General features: G+C 43.2%; 1 protein-coding gene across 5 annotated transcripts in view; it reads left to right on the forward strand.

The window, feature by feature from the left end:
- Nucleotides 1-795: 795 nt before the first annotated feature.
- Nucleotides 796-13,286, forward strand: part of ALKBH8 (alkB homolog 8, tRNA methyltransferase) — a 67,925-nt gene continuing 55,434 nt past the window's right edge. For 4 of the 5 annotated variants that reach the window (XM_044442225.1, XM_044442228.1, XM_044442227.1 and 1 more), the window contains exons 1-6: nt 796-843; nt 3,189-3,308; nt 3,500-3,688; nt 6,878-7,118; nt 9,856-9,987; nt 11,106-11,201. In XM_044442225.1, coding sequence (XP_044298160.1) covers nt 3,554-3,688; nt 6,878-7,118; nt 9,856-9,987; nt 11,106-11,201 — 604 coding nt within the window. In that variant the 5' untranslated portion in view covers nt 796-843; nt 3,189-3,308; nt 3,500-3,553. Of the gene's footprint in view, nt 844-925; nt 1,049-3,188; nt 3,309-3,499; nt 3,689-6,877; nt 7,119-9,855; nt 9,988-11,105; nt 11,202-13,286 lie in introns of those variants that run through there. The other variant, XM_044442226.1, reaches the window with a different exon arrangement.

Consider the following 13,286-nt stretch of genomic DNA (forward strand, 5'->3'; position numbering starts at 1 on the left):
GAAACTGGGGCCAATTAATACTCAGGACTTAATTTTCCTTTCTTAGTGACCCAGTTCTGGTAAAATTTAGCTACTTTCATTTCCGAGGCTTTCTCCTTGTAGACCAGTATATAATCACATACTCCTCCTTGATCCCCAGTGCTCTGGAAAACAAATCAGGGTGAATCACTTCAACTTCTGCAGCAAAGCAAGCGAGCATTGGGGGGGGGGGGGTCTGCCCACTCGGGCTGAAACCCAGGAACTTTCATTCGGAGCCTGGATTTTCTGGGAGTCCTTCTGCCCCACCACCCCGCCGTCCCTGGGAGCTTGTCGAAATAAAGGTACAGACCCTGGATCAGGGGGCTCTTTGCCCATACGTGCTTCACCTCCTGAGCTCCCCACTGAATCTTTCTGCCCGAGGTTGTCTTTTTCTGAAATCAAAGGCCCTCCTGCACCCCCCCCCGCACACCCCTTTTACAAATAGGAGCGCCCTTAGCAGACACACAAAGAGAGGGCCGTGAAAGCATATGCACGTTAGTATAGGCAAATAATGTGCATTTGTTTTTTCCTTTTTGGTTCTGAACTCCAGATTTTTTTCGGTGCTGTTTGAGAGATAACATAATCTGAGCAAAAACCGGGATCTTTGCCAAACCATCCGTAGCATAAAGTACCGTTCACATGGTATTTATTGTTACGGGCTGACAAGCCAACTTTATGAATGAAAGCCTTCTGATCACGGCCTAATGCTGTTAAGGGGTTAAATCTGGGGGTGGGAGCTTTTGCGGGCATGATGGGAGTTGTGAGCAAGGAGGTTCATGGGAGCTGTAGTTTTCTGTTTCTTCCGGAATGGCTGCCTCCTTTAAGGTAAGCTAGGCTGGTTTTACTTTCCTGCTACTATTTCCCTTGCAGTGGGAAATAGCTAAGAAATGGTCACATTTTTTACGTAGGGGGGAAAATTTGAATCTATTGCAGGGGAGACTTGCTGACCAGACTTGAGTCTGCCCGTGGCTCTGAATGGACACGTTGTTACCACGGTGGGAACTGCAGTAGTTCGGGCAACTCCTGTTATGTAAATAATAAAAAAAAAAAACCCCGCCTCGATTATTATGGCCAACAGTGCAGTCTTGTGCGTGTCTACTCAGAAGTAAACCCCTTTTGCGTGTAGGGAGGTTTAATCCCAGATAAGAGGATCTACTATTGCAGCCTAAAGAGCTTCAAATTGCTTTGCTTGTATTTAACAGTTGTATTTTAAATTGTTTTTGTTCTGTTTTTGCAAGGAAGGGGAGGAGAGGGATATAATTCTGGCCGAAGTAGTTCACACTTTTTTCATTGCAATGATTGTGCGTTTAAAAAATGGAGCCTGCAACCACGAGGCGGAAAGGGGAGTGTGAACAAGCACTGAAGAGTAACACAAGTACGGTGCAATCATACATGTCTATTCAAATAAACATCTCATTGAGTTTAACGCCAAGGGCACATTCAGCTGTAGCACGAATTGGGTTGGGATGCAATCAAAAGCATGTTTGGACATGTTTCTAGCAGTTCCCAGAAAGCAAGTTGGACTTTTCTACCATTTAAACTTGCATATAGTTGTACCCCAAGACATTTTTTTGCCTGATACCGAGGACAGGATTGTCTTATTTCTCCAGTTCTAGACACAGAAGCAAACCTGACTGACAGCTGAGTCTTATTCAACACTGGTGCTAGGACAGGATTCTTCAGCACACCTGAATGCTGTAGGCTACTTGTGGGCTAAAAATAAAAATTAAAAATGGGGTGTGATTGGAGGCAGAGCTGAGTGTATCTCTTTGGAAACTTCTATGGGTAACCTTGAAACTTCAGAGGCCTTGCCACATCCCAGTTCTTCTCCACCTCCTCAGAATCAGAGGAATCTATCTGAATGGTTTGCAATAAGTGAGCAAAGGGCCTATTTTCCAAAATATACACCTCACTCTCTACTCAGTGTGCATAGGCTTGCAGGGATAGGAAGAGGAGCAGCAAGAGGGAAGGGGGTTCCCATGTTAGTGATGGATGTGTAGAAAATACAATTTTAGTAGGTGCAATTTTTTTATGCCCTCATGGGAAAATGCATCTGTCAAAGAACTTCCTTCTGTACAGCTTTTCTTTGCATCTTACTGTCTTAGCCAAATTTGATGAGAATGAACGTTTCTTATACTGAATCAAGCTCGCCTCTTTTACTGTCTGATGTTAATTTTCCAGGAACTTAGGCAGGGTTTCTTCAGCTTTGCTACCTGCCAGGAGTTGGGCCTAGTTGCTTGTTGCCAGGAACCTATTCTCATTAATGGGTGGTGTACTAAATAAATAACATATAAATTGATTTCAGCCCTACTTTGCCACTCTCAAAATAGAGATGCACAAACGGCTAACCAAATGAGCATTTACTGTGCAGCTAGTCCCCAATTTTTCTCAACATGTTTAAAAACAAACATAAAACATAACAAAAAAAATTAATCATGCTCCTTAAGAGCAGGCTGATAAGAGAGGTTTATCAGGTGAAATTTCATGTGCTGCTAAAGGCCAAGCAGTAAATCTGGGTTGCTTTATTTTTTAATGTTATTTGCAGTTCATCTTCATTTGTAACTAACCAATACTGGGATTTTCAGATAATCTCAATTTTGTCATATATGTGCAGATTACAACTAAGCCAAGCCTAAACTTTGATTTTGGAAACTAGGAATTAACAAAAATCAAACTGAAAAGAGTTGAAGGATTATTGTAAATGGGCTTAGTGCACCATCTGCTGGTACACAAGATATACTCTGTAGAAGAAGCAAAAATTCCTGAGGAGAAAAGGTGAGCTGCATTATACCATTCAAATGGTGCAGCCCAAACTTGAGTCAGAAAAAAGTTTCCATCAATAGCCGTATATTTACTTTATATATATTGATAAATATACAAAGTCCTTTTTAAAAGCCATCACATCCTTTCATAGTAAATTCGAAACTTGAACTATGTGTTCTGTGAAATTGTACTTCCTTCTCCCACCCCAAATCTTCCATCATTCAGCTTCACTGAATGACCCTGGATGCTAGCACTTCTCTACATCATGTATAATTCTACACTCCTATCATGTTTTCCTTTATTCACTTTTGTCTAAGCAAAAATGCCTCAAACACTGCTACTCTGTCTCATGAAAGTTGCCCCAGCCTTTGTTTTCATTTAGGTTGCCCTTGCTTTATCTTTCCCAGCAACAGAGTACCCTTGTTGAGGACTGCTACTGAAAGGTGGTGTCATGGATCTGCAGCAGCCCAGTCTCTCCAAGTGACAGGACATAAAGCAGGACCTTAGATTGCCACAAATTAAGGGAGGTAGGTGGTTCTTACGGAATAGGTGGTTCTTCAGATATCCTTGGCCCAAACCAAGGCTTTGTAGGCCAAAACCAGCACCTTGGCTTATCTTTGTGCATTCCCTCCCTTGGTTAATAACATTGAATCATAATTGATTTTTAATAAAAATATAAGTTTAGAAGTTAATGCATTCATATTTTGTTTTCTTGAAGGAATTTTGTACATGATACCTTTCTTTAAAGGTACCTCTCAGTTCACCTTTCAGAATGGAAATAGAAGGCATCAGTCAGCAGAGCCAGAAGCTCAGTAAAACTGAGAAGAAGTTGCGGCAAAAACAGATGAAGGCCAGATATACTCTACTAAAGCATGAAGGCATCGAGTGTGTATCATACCCTACCAAGGTAAATATTCATGTATATAAGGTGTTACACCATCTTGGGAATAAAATATAAGAATTGATGTCCTCAGTAATCAGGTTCATCATGGCTTGTTCCCCTCCCTGCTTGGTCGTCCAGTGGGTATCTCAGTGTCCTTGAAGCAGAATCCATCAGGTCTCCCTGTCCCCAGTCTGATCACTACCCCTTTCACAGCTCCCTGCCCCCACAGCATCAGAAGTGCACAACTGGGGGTCATACTTAGTTTTGCTTTATTATGCAATTGTGATTGTAATATTTTGATGTGTACTTGTAAGCATGCACTTGATGTTGGGCTTTCACATTTGTCCAATGTGTGTAGTCATGCCTGATCAATTTGCTCATATGTTTCAGCTGTCCAAAGAAACAGACACTGTTAGGTGTTTGTTACCTTTCTGACACTTCCCCAAGTCTCCAGCTGCTTTGGAAAGGGGAGATATTGATGAGCCAGTGCTGGTTGCTCCAAAGTGCCACTGGACATCGACACTTTGGGCATTTGTGGCAAAGTGAAACTAGGAGTAGCAAGGTCAAGATCGTGAAGAATGGCAGCAGGTTTTGCTGCTCTTGTCAAGCAGCTGTCTAACTAATCCCAACAGCCTATGATGAAATTGATCTCCTGGTTTGCCCACAGTGCAATCCATCATGGTTTGAATAGTCTCTAGAACAGTCAGGGTGGCTTGTTGGCTAAAACAGAGCCATGTGTAAGAAGCTGTCTTGGTTTGAAGGATACAACGCATCCAAGCTAGTTACGCAGGAGGGGTTGTCATGGTGTCTAAACCCAATCATTGTAGTTGTTTGCAACTGAATGGGAATGTGCATTGTGCATCATGATTTTTATTGATTTATTCAGAGGCAGGTTTCACTTATTTTAAGGAACTAAACCACAGTCCTGTATTTGACTACTAGGAGTTCAGTGTGGCTTATTTCCAGATCAAGTGAATATAGGGTTGTAGCCCTACCTTCCAGTAAGTGTTCATTGGAACAAGTAACCACTATGACAAAATGTTGATAGTATTGAATGGTCCTGTTCAGGGTTCCAGCCAAACATGTCCCCTTCCAGGATGCTCCATGCCATTTCACCTCCTTGTTATGCATAGGTAGTGCTCTTTTGATTACATAGAGATCTGTACCTGGAGAATAAATTTGCTGTTAGCAGATAAGTTGCAGGATTCTGCCTCACTTTTAAAGACTAAAAGCTGATTCCACTTTGAAACGTATATCTGCAAATCCATCATATTAAGGGACAAGCACCACCTTTACTGTTTTGCTTGTCCTGAATCTTGCCTGCCCATAGTTCATTCATACTGATTAAATTTTAAAGTATTTCTACCCTGCTTTTCAGCCAAATGACAACTGGTGTAAGACTAGGAAAAAAACCCAAGACAGTCTCTGTCCACAGGCTTGCAATCTTGGAAATGTGTTTTGCAAACTGTTTTTGCCAGCTAGTAATTGTTCTTTTTTTCCTTTTGGGTATTCAGAATGTAGGGAACACTGGGAGAAGGAAAGGAGCAGATAAATAAAATAATGGAACACAAAGTGAGCAAAATGCAATAATTACAGGGTATCTAGTACATTGCACAGTAAACAATGTGTTCCTTCTGCCATCAGGAACCTCATGTTTTATTGACATATCAGATAAGTAGCCGTCACTCATCCAATGGCCAGGGTGTACAGCACCAGCTTGTGGTGAGGTTCTGCTTTGGGAGAGCCCCAGAAAATCATAGCATCCCTGTGATCCCTCCTATTCTAGATATAGTCCAGCCCTTCAGTCTGGAAGAGCACCAGTTAGGTAGGGGACCTACCTAATTCTCATTTCCTAAAAAGAGCCAAACCCTCCCGGTTTTGCTAGAGGCTTATCTACTAGTCTCAGGCTCCGGTCAACAGAATTAGCCCATAGAACTAGCATGGCCACCTAGCTCCATAAAAAGTCCCAAATGGCACTCTAGACATGGGCAGGGGAATTCTGCACACCAGTGACACCTTCATAAACAATGCTTTTCCATGCTTCCACTGATACAAAAGAAGGATGATGGCTAGGAAAGAAGGGACCCAGCAAACTCAGCGACCGGTTCTTTATAGCTTTTGTTTACAGTCCTATTTATTTATGTTGCAAATAAATTATCTGAATGTGGTGGGGGAGTCAAAGGATGGCTTGTCCTGGTGGACTGGGCTCTGTTCTGTCTCTTTCTCTACTGTATTCAGGTGGAATGTTGACCCTTAGATGATAGATGAGGGAATATTATGGGAGGAGGAAAAGTTACAGGCTTGGCATTTTGCTTTATCCATTTAGGAGTAGGTATTTTTCCAAAATAAAATCTGGAGGAACAAAACATTTTTATGGGCCCTGGGTGATGTGTCTGGGGAGCATGGGGCATTCCCAGGCACTGTGTTAGAGACCCCAGATGTCATGTTTAGGCTAGCCCAGCTGTTACGACTCTTTAGTGTGTCAGTAGGAGCAGCTTTGGTGTCTGATCTGGTAGGCATTTGAGTTGCCAAATTGAGCAAGCAAATGATGATGCCAGTTGTCCCACCCTGGATTCAGGTATTGAAGGGCTGTCATGCAGAAGGTGGAGCAGACTTTATTATTGATTGTATTTATATCCCACCTATTTTTCTTCCGCAGGAGCCAAGGCAGCTCCCCTCCTCCTCCTGCTCCCAGTCTTATCCTCACAACAACTGCACCGTGATGCAGGCTGGGCTAAGGGTGTGTGACTGGCCCGAAGTCACCCAGTGAGCTCCATGGCTGAATCGGGGCCAGAACCTGGATCTCCCAAGGCCCAGTCCTGCTCTCTTAACCACTACTCCATGCTGACTCTGCGGGAACTGACTTGTCCCCTGTTGCTGCAGAGGGCAGGACTGGAGTCAGTGGGTGGAAAGCGCAGGGCAGTGATTGTGTTATTGTGATTATTGTGTCTGAATAGATGTGCCATAAATGTCATAGACTGTATGGGTGAAATTCAAGTCTTTAAAAAATGTAATATTTCAGGCTATTTGAAATCTACACATATAATTCAGGTTTTGAGACAGAATTGGCTACCCTAAAGTTCTGGGTTAATAGCCTCATTTTCTCATTGCTTTGCTGTATTTATGGAACACAGTTTTCAGATGAACACATTCGTGTTGATTATGATAGCTCAACTCTTCCATTTCCGCTTCTCCTCCTTTCTCCATAATCAGAACCTGGTCATTGCGAATGGAGGCCTGGGAAATGGCGTAAGTAGATGCCAGTTGCGCAGTGTGGTAGAGGAAAGTGGACTGGTGGAAGCTCTTTTGATGCCGCCAAAGAAACCCTATGCCTTTGTGAAATACACAACAGCAGAAGATTCAAAGCGAGCCTATGATTCCCTCAATGGAAAAGAGATCCTGATGGAGGGCTCCAGTCAAAACGTCGTTCTCTATTTCAACTTTGTGGAAAAAGGTATTACAGTTGTGAAGCTTACTATTACTGTTATAATTGTAGTTGAGCAAACAGCCAGTCTGGTGCTCTGCAGCTGTTTTCCTTCCTGATCCATGTCCATGGAAGCCAGAACATTCTTCATTTATTTGAAGAGAAAGTAGGCATGATAGAGCCAAAATGAAACAATCTTGATTCCAAATAATTTCCATGAGATTTACAGATAGTAGTTCTTCTGTTGTACTCAGTTGGTTTGTAATTGCTCGATCCTATACATGTTTGTTTAGAAGTACATCCCACTGCATTCAGTTAGTCTCACTTCCTAGTAAGCTTATTTAGCCCAAGGTGCTTAACTTTGGCTGGATTTCACTCTTGGATTAAGCCAATAGGTTACAAAACATAAACCCATGTTTTAGGCTATTGAATTCTGTGCTGTTGATGTGTGCATGGAGCCATGCAGGTTTGCACTAACGAACCATGGTTCGTTAACCATGAATAATCCAGAAAGATAATTCATGATTTGTTACTGGGTTGTGAATCCATGGGTTGTCCATGGTTTGTTTCACAGGCTATTGAAGCATCAGGCAAGAATAGTAACACCCTTTCCACACTGCCCAGCCTCTCTGTGTGGCAGTACTGCAGTGCCAGAAAAACATTTACACACCCCCTGCTGCAATTAATTGGGATAATTGGGCCTTCTCTCACCTTCCCTCTTTTTCTCCCATGGCAGCTTTTCGTAGCTGTAGAATTGAGGGAGACATTCTTAATATCCATGGCATGGTGGCTGGTATTTTGACTTTCTGCTTGGGATGAACATGCTTGTGCCCAAGTACTTTAGTGCTCCAGGAGGGCCATCCATCATGTTTGGAAGCCTGTGACTAGAGGTGGATGAGCGCTTGTTTGGTTTGCTTGTTCTCCCTTGCTTGATATCTCTGCACAGGTGGTTTTATTTCTTTTCAATTATTCCTAAACCTAAACTGAATTTCCTTGGCTGGACCAGGCCCCCAGGGGCTAATCAGGCTTATAAACAAATATTTGTTTGGTCTTCTGTGATGGGTAAAAACATCCTGAAATGATCATGCAGAAGTCTTTTTGCAAAGTGGAAGGCCCCTGATTCTGCTGCTGCTTCTTCTTTGATTTTCAGGCCATTCTGTGCCACAGTACTGACATTATTAATAATACTTACACACCTAAGTGGATTACATGGAACTGCATTAAAGTCATAGATATATTTTTTTGAGTAGAAGGTCTAAATTTGAGTATTTTGCCTGCTGTATTGTTACAAATTGCTGTTGAAACACCCCTGATTTAAGAGAGAACTATTTGAACAAAAACAATCTTGGGCTTAGAAAACTAGTTTTTCAGTTCTTTGGATCCTGGGTGTAGTTGCTGGACATGTCTTCTTTCTTGGTTATGTCTATTGTCAGCTAGAAATAACTGACAAGCCTCATGAGTCCTGAGAAGAGACAGTTGAATGCAGGTTGCCATCTCACCTGGAGCGGCTGGGGAAAAGGTTGACCTTTGCTTTGACAGAGTAGTCAGGTCTTTGAAGTTGAAAGTGGTGAGATTGTCTAGTCCTGAAAAGAAGGGGGGGTTGTATAGCACAGCATGTGGGGACCAGTCCCGTGGTGCATGACCAGAGATCATTACCATCCCAGTCAAGAGTCACTTTTGGCCTTATCACTTAATTTACCAATGCTTCTTCCAGAGGATGCTTTGCAAGATCTTTTTATTTAGGGAAGTGCTTGGGAGCAAGAGCTGAGTAGGGGATTCCTTTTTATGGGGCTTTTCTTACTGAGCAATCCAAATTTTATAGGACCATAGCTTGGTGCACCTTGTAACCTTGAGGGAAAAGAAAGTCCTAGTGGGGATTTATTTCCTCCTAACTCTCAGCCAAAGCAGCAAGTTCCACCTTGAGTGTTCTTCTGAGGTCACTGCTGTGACATTGGAAGAGGATCAGGAGGGAAGGAAAGGGGCAGGATAGTGGAAGAGAATAGGGGAGTCTTGCTGGATCCATAAGACTCTCACTCATTCCTGTCCACAGCAAGGTAAGTCAGCTAGACAGGCTGAGAGGCCTTTTCTACCTGAAAATGTTTCTTTGTGGTGGCATAAGAAGCATTTTTGTAACATGCTCTTGTCTGAGGGGCTTTGGATCAATGGAGGGCTGTGGGTGTAGGCATAACACTGGATGATGGTTTAGCACTATGGGAAGTCTCTTGCATGGTTTATGTCATTCTGTCTCCTTCTGTGGCTTGGAGGAGGTTAGAAGATTCCCTTGCTGTTCTAGATTAGCCACACTTTAGTGTATCTTCCTAACCCTTGGTCAATACTATCTAGTGGAAACAGGCTTACAAGCTGTAGTTCAAAGTGGTTTGTTTCCATTAACAAAAGTTAAGAGTAAGTGCATTTTGGCCCAGTTTGGATGATCCCTTAATCTGTGGCTAATCCAAGATGGAAAGGAAGGGTTTCAGATTCATTCTTATGGCTATGCTGCAGGAATATTGGGGAGCACATGAATCAGGTGAGAAGCTGGGACCATTCTTGAAATGCTAAAGTTTGGCACTGAATCTGACCCAGTCCTGTACTGAAGTGTTGTATCCTATTAGTGGTGCTGCCTACTGAGAGCCATTGAGCAATTAAAAGAAATATGAACATCCAGCTTGCTTTCTTGAGAACTGTGAGTCCAATCCATTTGTTACTGCTGGAAAGAAGGTAAGCATTTCATTTTCATGGCACGATCTCCATATTTTTATGTTCCTAGTTCCTTGGGAAGATGTGACACCTGTAACCTTACCTCCTGGCCTGATGGTAGTTGAAGAGCTGGTTTCGCCTGAGGAAGAAAAACAGCTTTTGGACAGTATTGATTGGGAAGAGGATGAGGTCATTTCTAATGGTAAGTGATGTCTACAGTAAGCCAGGCTTTCTAAAAATACCTCTCACTGGACTTATTTTCTGTAACTCTGTAAAATTGTCCTTTGTTAACTCCTTGTGGGACTTTTTACTGGGGGCAGGAAGAGTGGATGTTTCTTGTAAATGCCCCCTCCTGTTCAAAGCTCTGCTTTCATTGTAAGCAGAACTTTTGAAAAGAAAGGTTAGCCAGAATGGCAAGTCACAGTCTCTGTGGGATGATGATGGATGATCAAGGCCCAGCAGAATCTTCCCCTTAGTGGTCAGCATCAACCAAAATGAATTGTGTGAATTGTTTTTAAAAGCTGCAAGGCTGGAGCTGGGGGTCAGACCAGATGGCCCAGGAGGCTCCTTCTGACTCACTCTGTTTCTTTATTTCTATGGTGGCTTCCTGATGGTCAGAGGAAGCTTTGGCGTTTGGGCCTTCAACTGGGGTGCCCAAGTTCAACTGGGTTTTGTAGCAAATCCCCAAATCACGGTCACCTGTTGCCTTCCCTTTGACCCTCTGGGAACCGCCTGGCTGAGCATATCTTGTCAGAGTGGTGGCCAATTCTGCCTCTGCGCAGACACTTGGCTGAAGCCGTAATGTTTGCCTAGAGCTTTCAAGTGTTCAGAGTGTTTCATGTCTAGCGGTAAAGCAGCTCACTAACATAGACTGGTATCATCCTTTTCCAGATTGCACTTGGGTGGACAGAGGCTGAGAGGCGGTACTTTTGCCTAAACTTAGCTGGTGAGCTCTTAACAGCCAGCCAGCGTGACATAGTGATTAAAAACTTAAAGTGGGACTTGAGAGAGATCTGGATTCTAGTCCCTGCCTTGGCCATGAAGCTTTCTAGGTATCCTTGGGTTGGTCACTGACTTTCAGGCTCACCAACCTTACAGGGTTGTTGTGAAGATAAAATGGAGAGGAGGAAGATTCCTTGCAAGAGGGAAAAAGACTGGATACAACTATAATAAATAAATGATGGCTGCAGAGAGATTTGAATCCGGGACATGCCTATTGTTAGTTCAGCTGCTATACTACTCTAGCTCACGATATATGTGGTTGTGATTTATTTATAAATATTTTTTTAAATATTGTTTTGCTTCCTTTCCACTTCACAGCTCAGAAGTCTTTAAAACACAGGAGGGTCAAACACTTTGGATATGAGTTTCGGTATGATAACAACAACGTTGATCGAGACAAACCATTACCTGGAGGTAAGTATCTAAGCCGAGTGTCCCTTATCTGTGTAGTGCTGAATTTTAAAAGAGCAGGTTCTTTCGTTATTTACAGTGTCCTATTGAAATGATTGGAATTTGCTTCTGAGTCAACATGAAAATGGGATTTTTCTTTAATAGGGCAATCTGAAGCATGCTTAATCAGAAGTGAGTCCCATGGAGAGTTCCATGGGGCTTACTCTCCAGCAAGTGGACTGACCAGTGCAGTCTAGCTGTGATGAAGCGGCTGGAGCAGCTCTCCTGTGAGGAAAGGTTGTTATATTGCAATAATATCCCACCTTTTCTTCCCTCTTGTGAGGGACCCAGTCAGCATCCATAGCTCCATTTTATCCTGGCAGCAGCAACTGTGTAAGGTAGGTTGCGCTGAGAGTCTGTGACTGGCTCTCAAAGTTATCCAGTGAGCTTCATGGCGGAGTGAAGACTAAAACCCAATTTTCTGAAGTTCCAGTCCAGCACCCTAACCACCACACTGCACTGACTCTCAACATGTTCACATTTCCATTTTGGGTTTTATGCTTTGATAAACAACAGGCAAGGAAAGATAGGGTAGGACTTCTTAACATTGTGCATGGTGTGGATAAAGAAGAGAGGGAAATGTTTTCCTCCCTTTCATGTGATACTAGAATTTGAGTCATCCAGTGACGTTGACTGGTAGGCTATTCAGGCCGACTCAGCACATCATCAGCAGTGTAATTTGTTATCACAAGACGTAATGAGAACCACTCACATGGGCAGCTTTAAAGATAAACGGAAGATCGAACTATTGATGGCTATTTTCATGGCAGTTATACATCATGTGTTCAGATATTCATTGCTGAACAGCACAAACAAGTAAATTCTAGTGTCCTCATGTCCATGGGAAACATGTAGGACAGCCATCTGGGTATGTAGGAACACAGGTCATTGCCTCATCTGGAAGGCACCCTGTACTAAGCTGGTAGTGACTTGGCTGCCTCTCTAGATAGTGACACCATTTTGTTACCTTCAGAAAAAGGTGGGGGCACTGTGCTAAAGTGGAGTAGTTACTGTGCTTTAGCAGATTTGCGCAAATTTCCTCATGCTGTTTTTCAAAGATTACGTATTTGCAAATCTCCCTCAAAGTGAAAAAAGGTACAAAAATTCTCTGCTCTGTTAGCAAGCGCAAATGTGCTAATTAATGGTGTAGGCTGCTGAGGCTGTGTTGCAAAGATTCATGGGATACATACCAGGGTGGGCACATGGACTAAGGAGGGACAAGCTATGGGGGAGTACAGAGCACCTGAGCAGCTGCCAGGAGTAACATGGGCCAATCCGCAAACAACCAGCACTTTGTACCTTATAATCAGGATGGCCTTCCTGTGAAGTGGAGGCTGAGCCATTGAGTCAGACCATCGGTCCATATATTCCCTTAGTGACATTCGCTGGTAGTGGCTTTCCAGGGGTTTTAGGCAGGAGTTTTTCAGGCCTTCCTGGAGTGCTTGGGATCGAAGCTGGAGCTTCCACCATACAGTGCAGGGGCTCGACCGACTCGGTCGTGGCTCTTCCCATCTGGTTGGTCCCTGTGGATGCCCTTCATATGAGCCACGCTGGCTGTCCTTCTATTCTTAGGCGTTTGAGCAAACTTCTTTCTAACATAGAAGGGGAGGCTCCAGAAAGTCTTTGAAGATGACTGTCTTTGTTATGTCAGGAAGCTCTGACATGAGTGTGAAAAGTGTGAACCCTGAGAAAGATATTAGGATTTTTGAAAGACAGGAGTATCGTATTCACATCTGACTCACCCCACATGACAGCTCTGATTTTAAATGCCAGCCAGGGAAGAGTAAAGTTGGAGGCAGTTCTTAAAGCATGTTTCCTCACATCCTATTAGGAGTCTGAAATTTTGCTCACAGCGACTAGGTAGGTGTGTGAAGCCTGATTATATGCACATTAAAGCAGTACAGTAGACTTCTTCCCTGCACCCCTTCCCAGTGCACAGTAGAATTTGCTTGCCCCAGCCCAGAAGCGCAGTCTGATAGTTTTAAGATCATTAATTTGGCAAGGGAGCAACACAGTATTGTGTTCCCTACTGGTCTGCTAGTGTTCAAA

The sequence above is a fragment of the Varanus komodoensis genome, unplaced genomic scaffold (genome assembly GCF_004798865.1).
Source record: "Varanus komodoensis strain SLA01 unplaced genomic scaffold, ASM479886v1 scaffold4, whole genome shotgun sequence".
Lineage (NCBI taxonomy): Eukaryota > Metazoa > Chordata > Lepidosauria > Squamata > Varanidae > Varanus > Varanus komodoensis.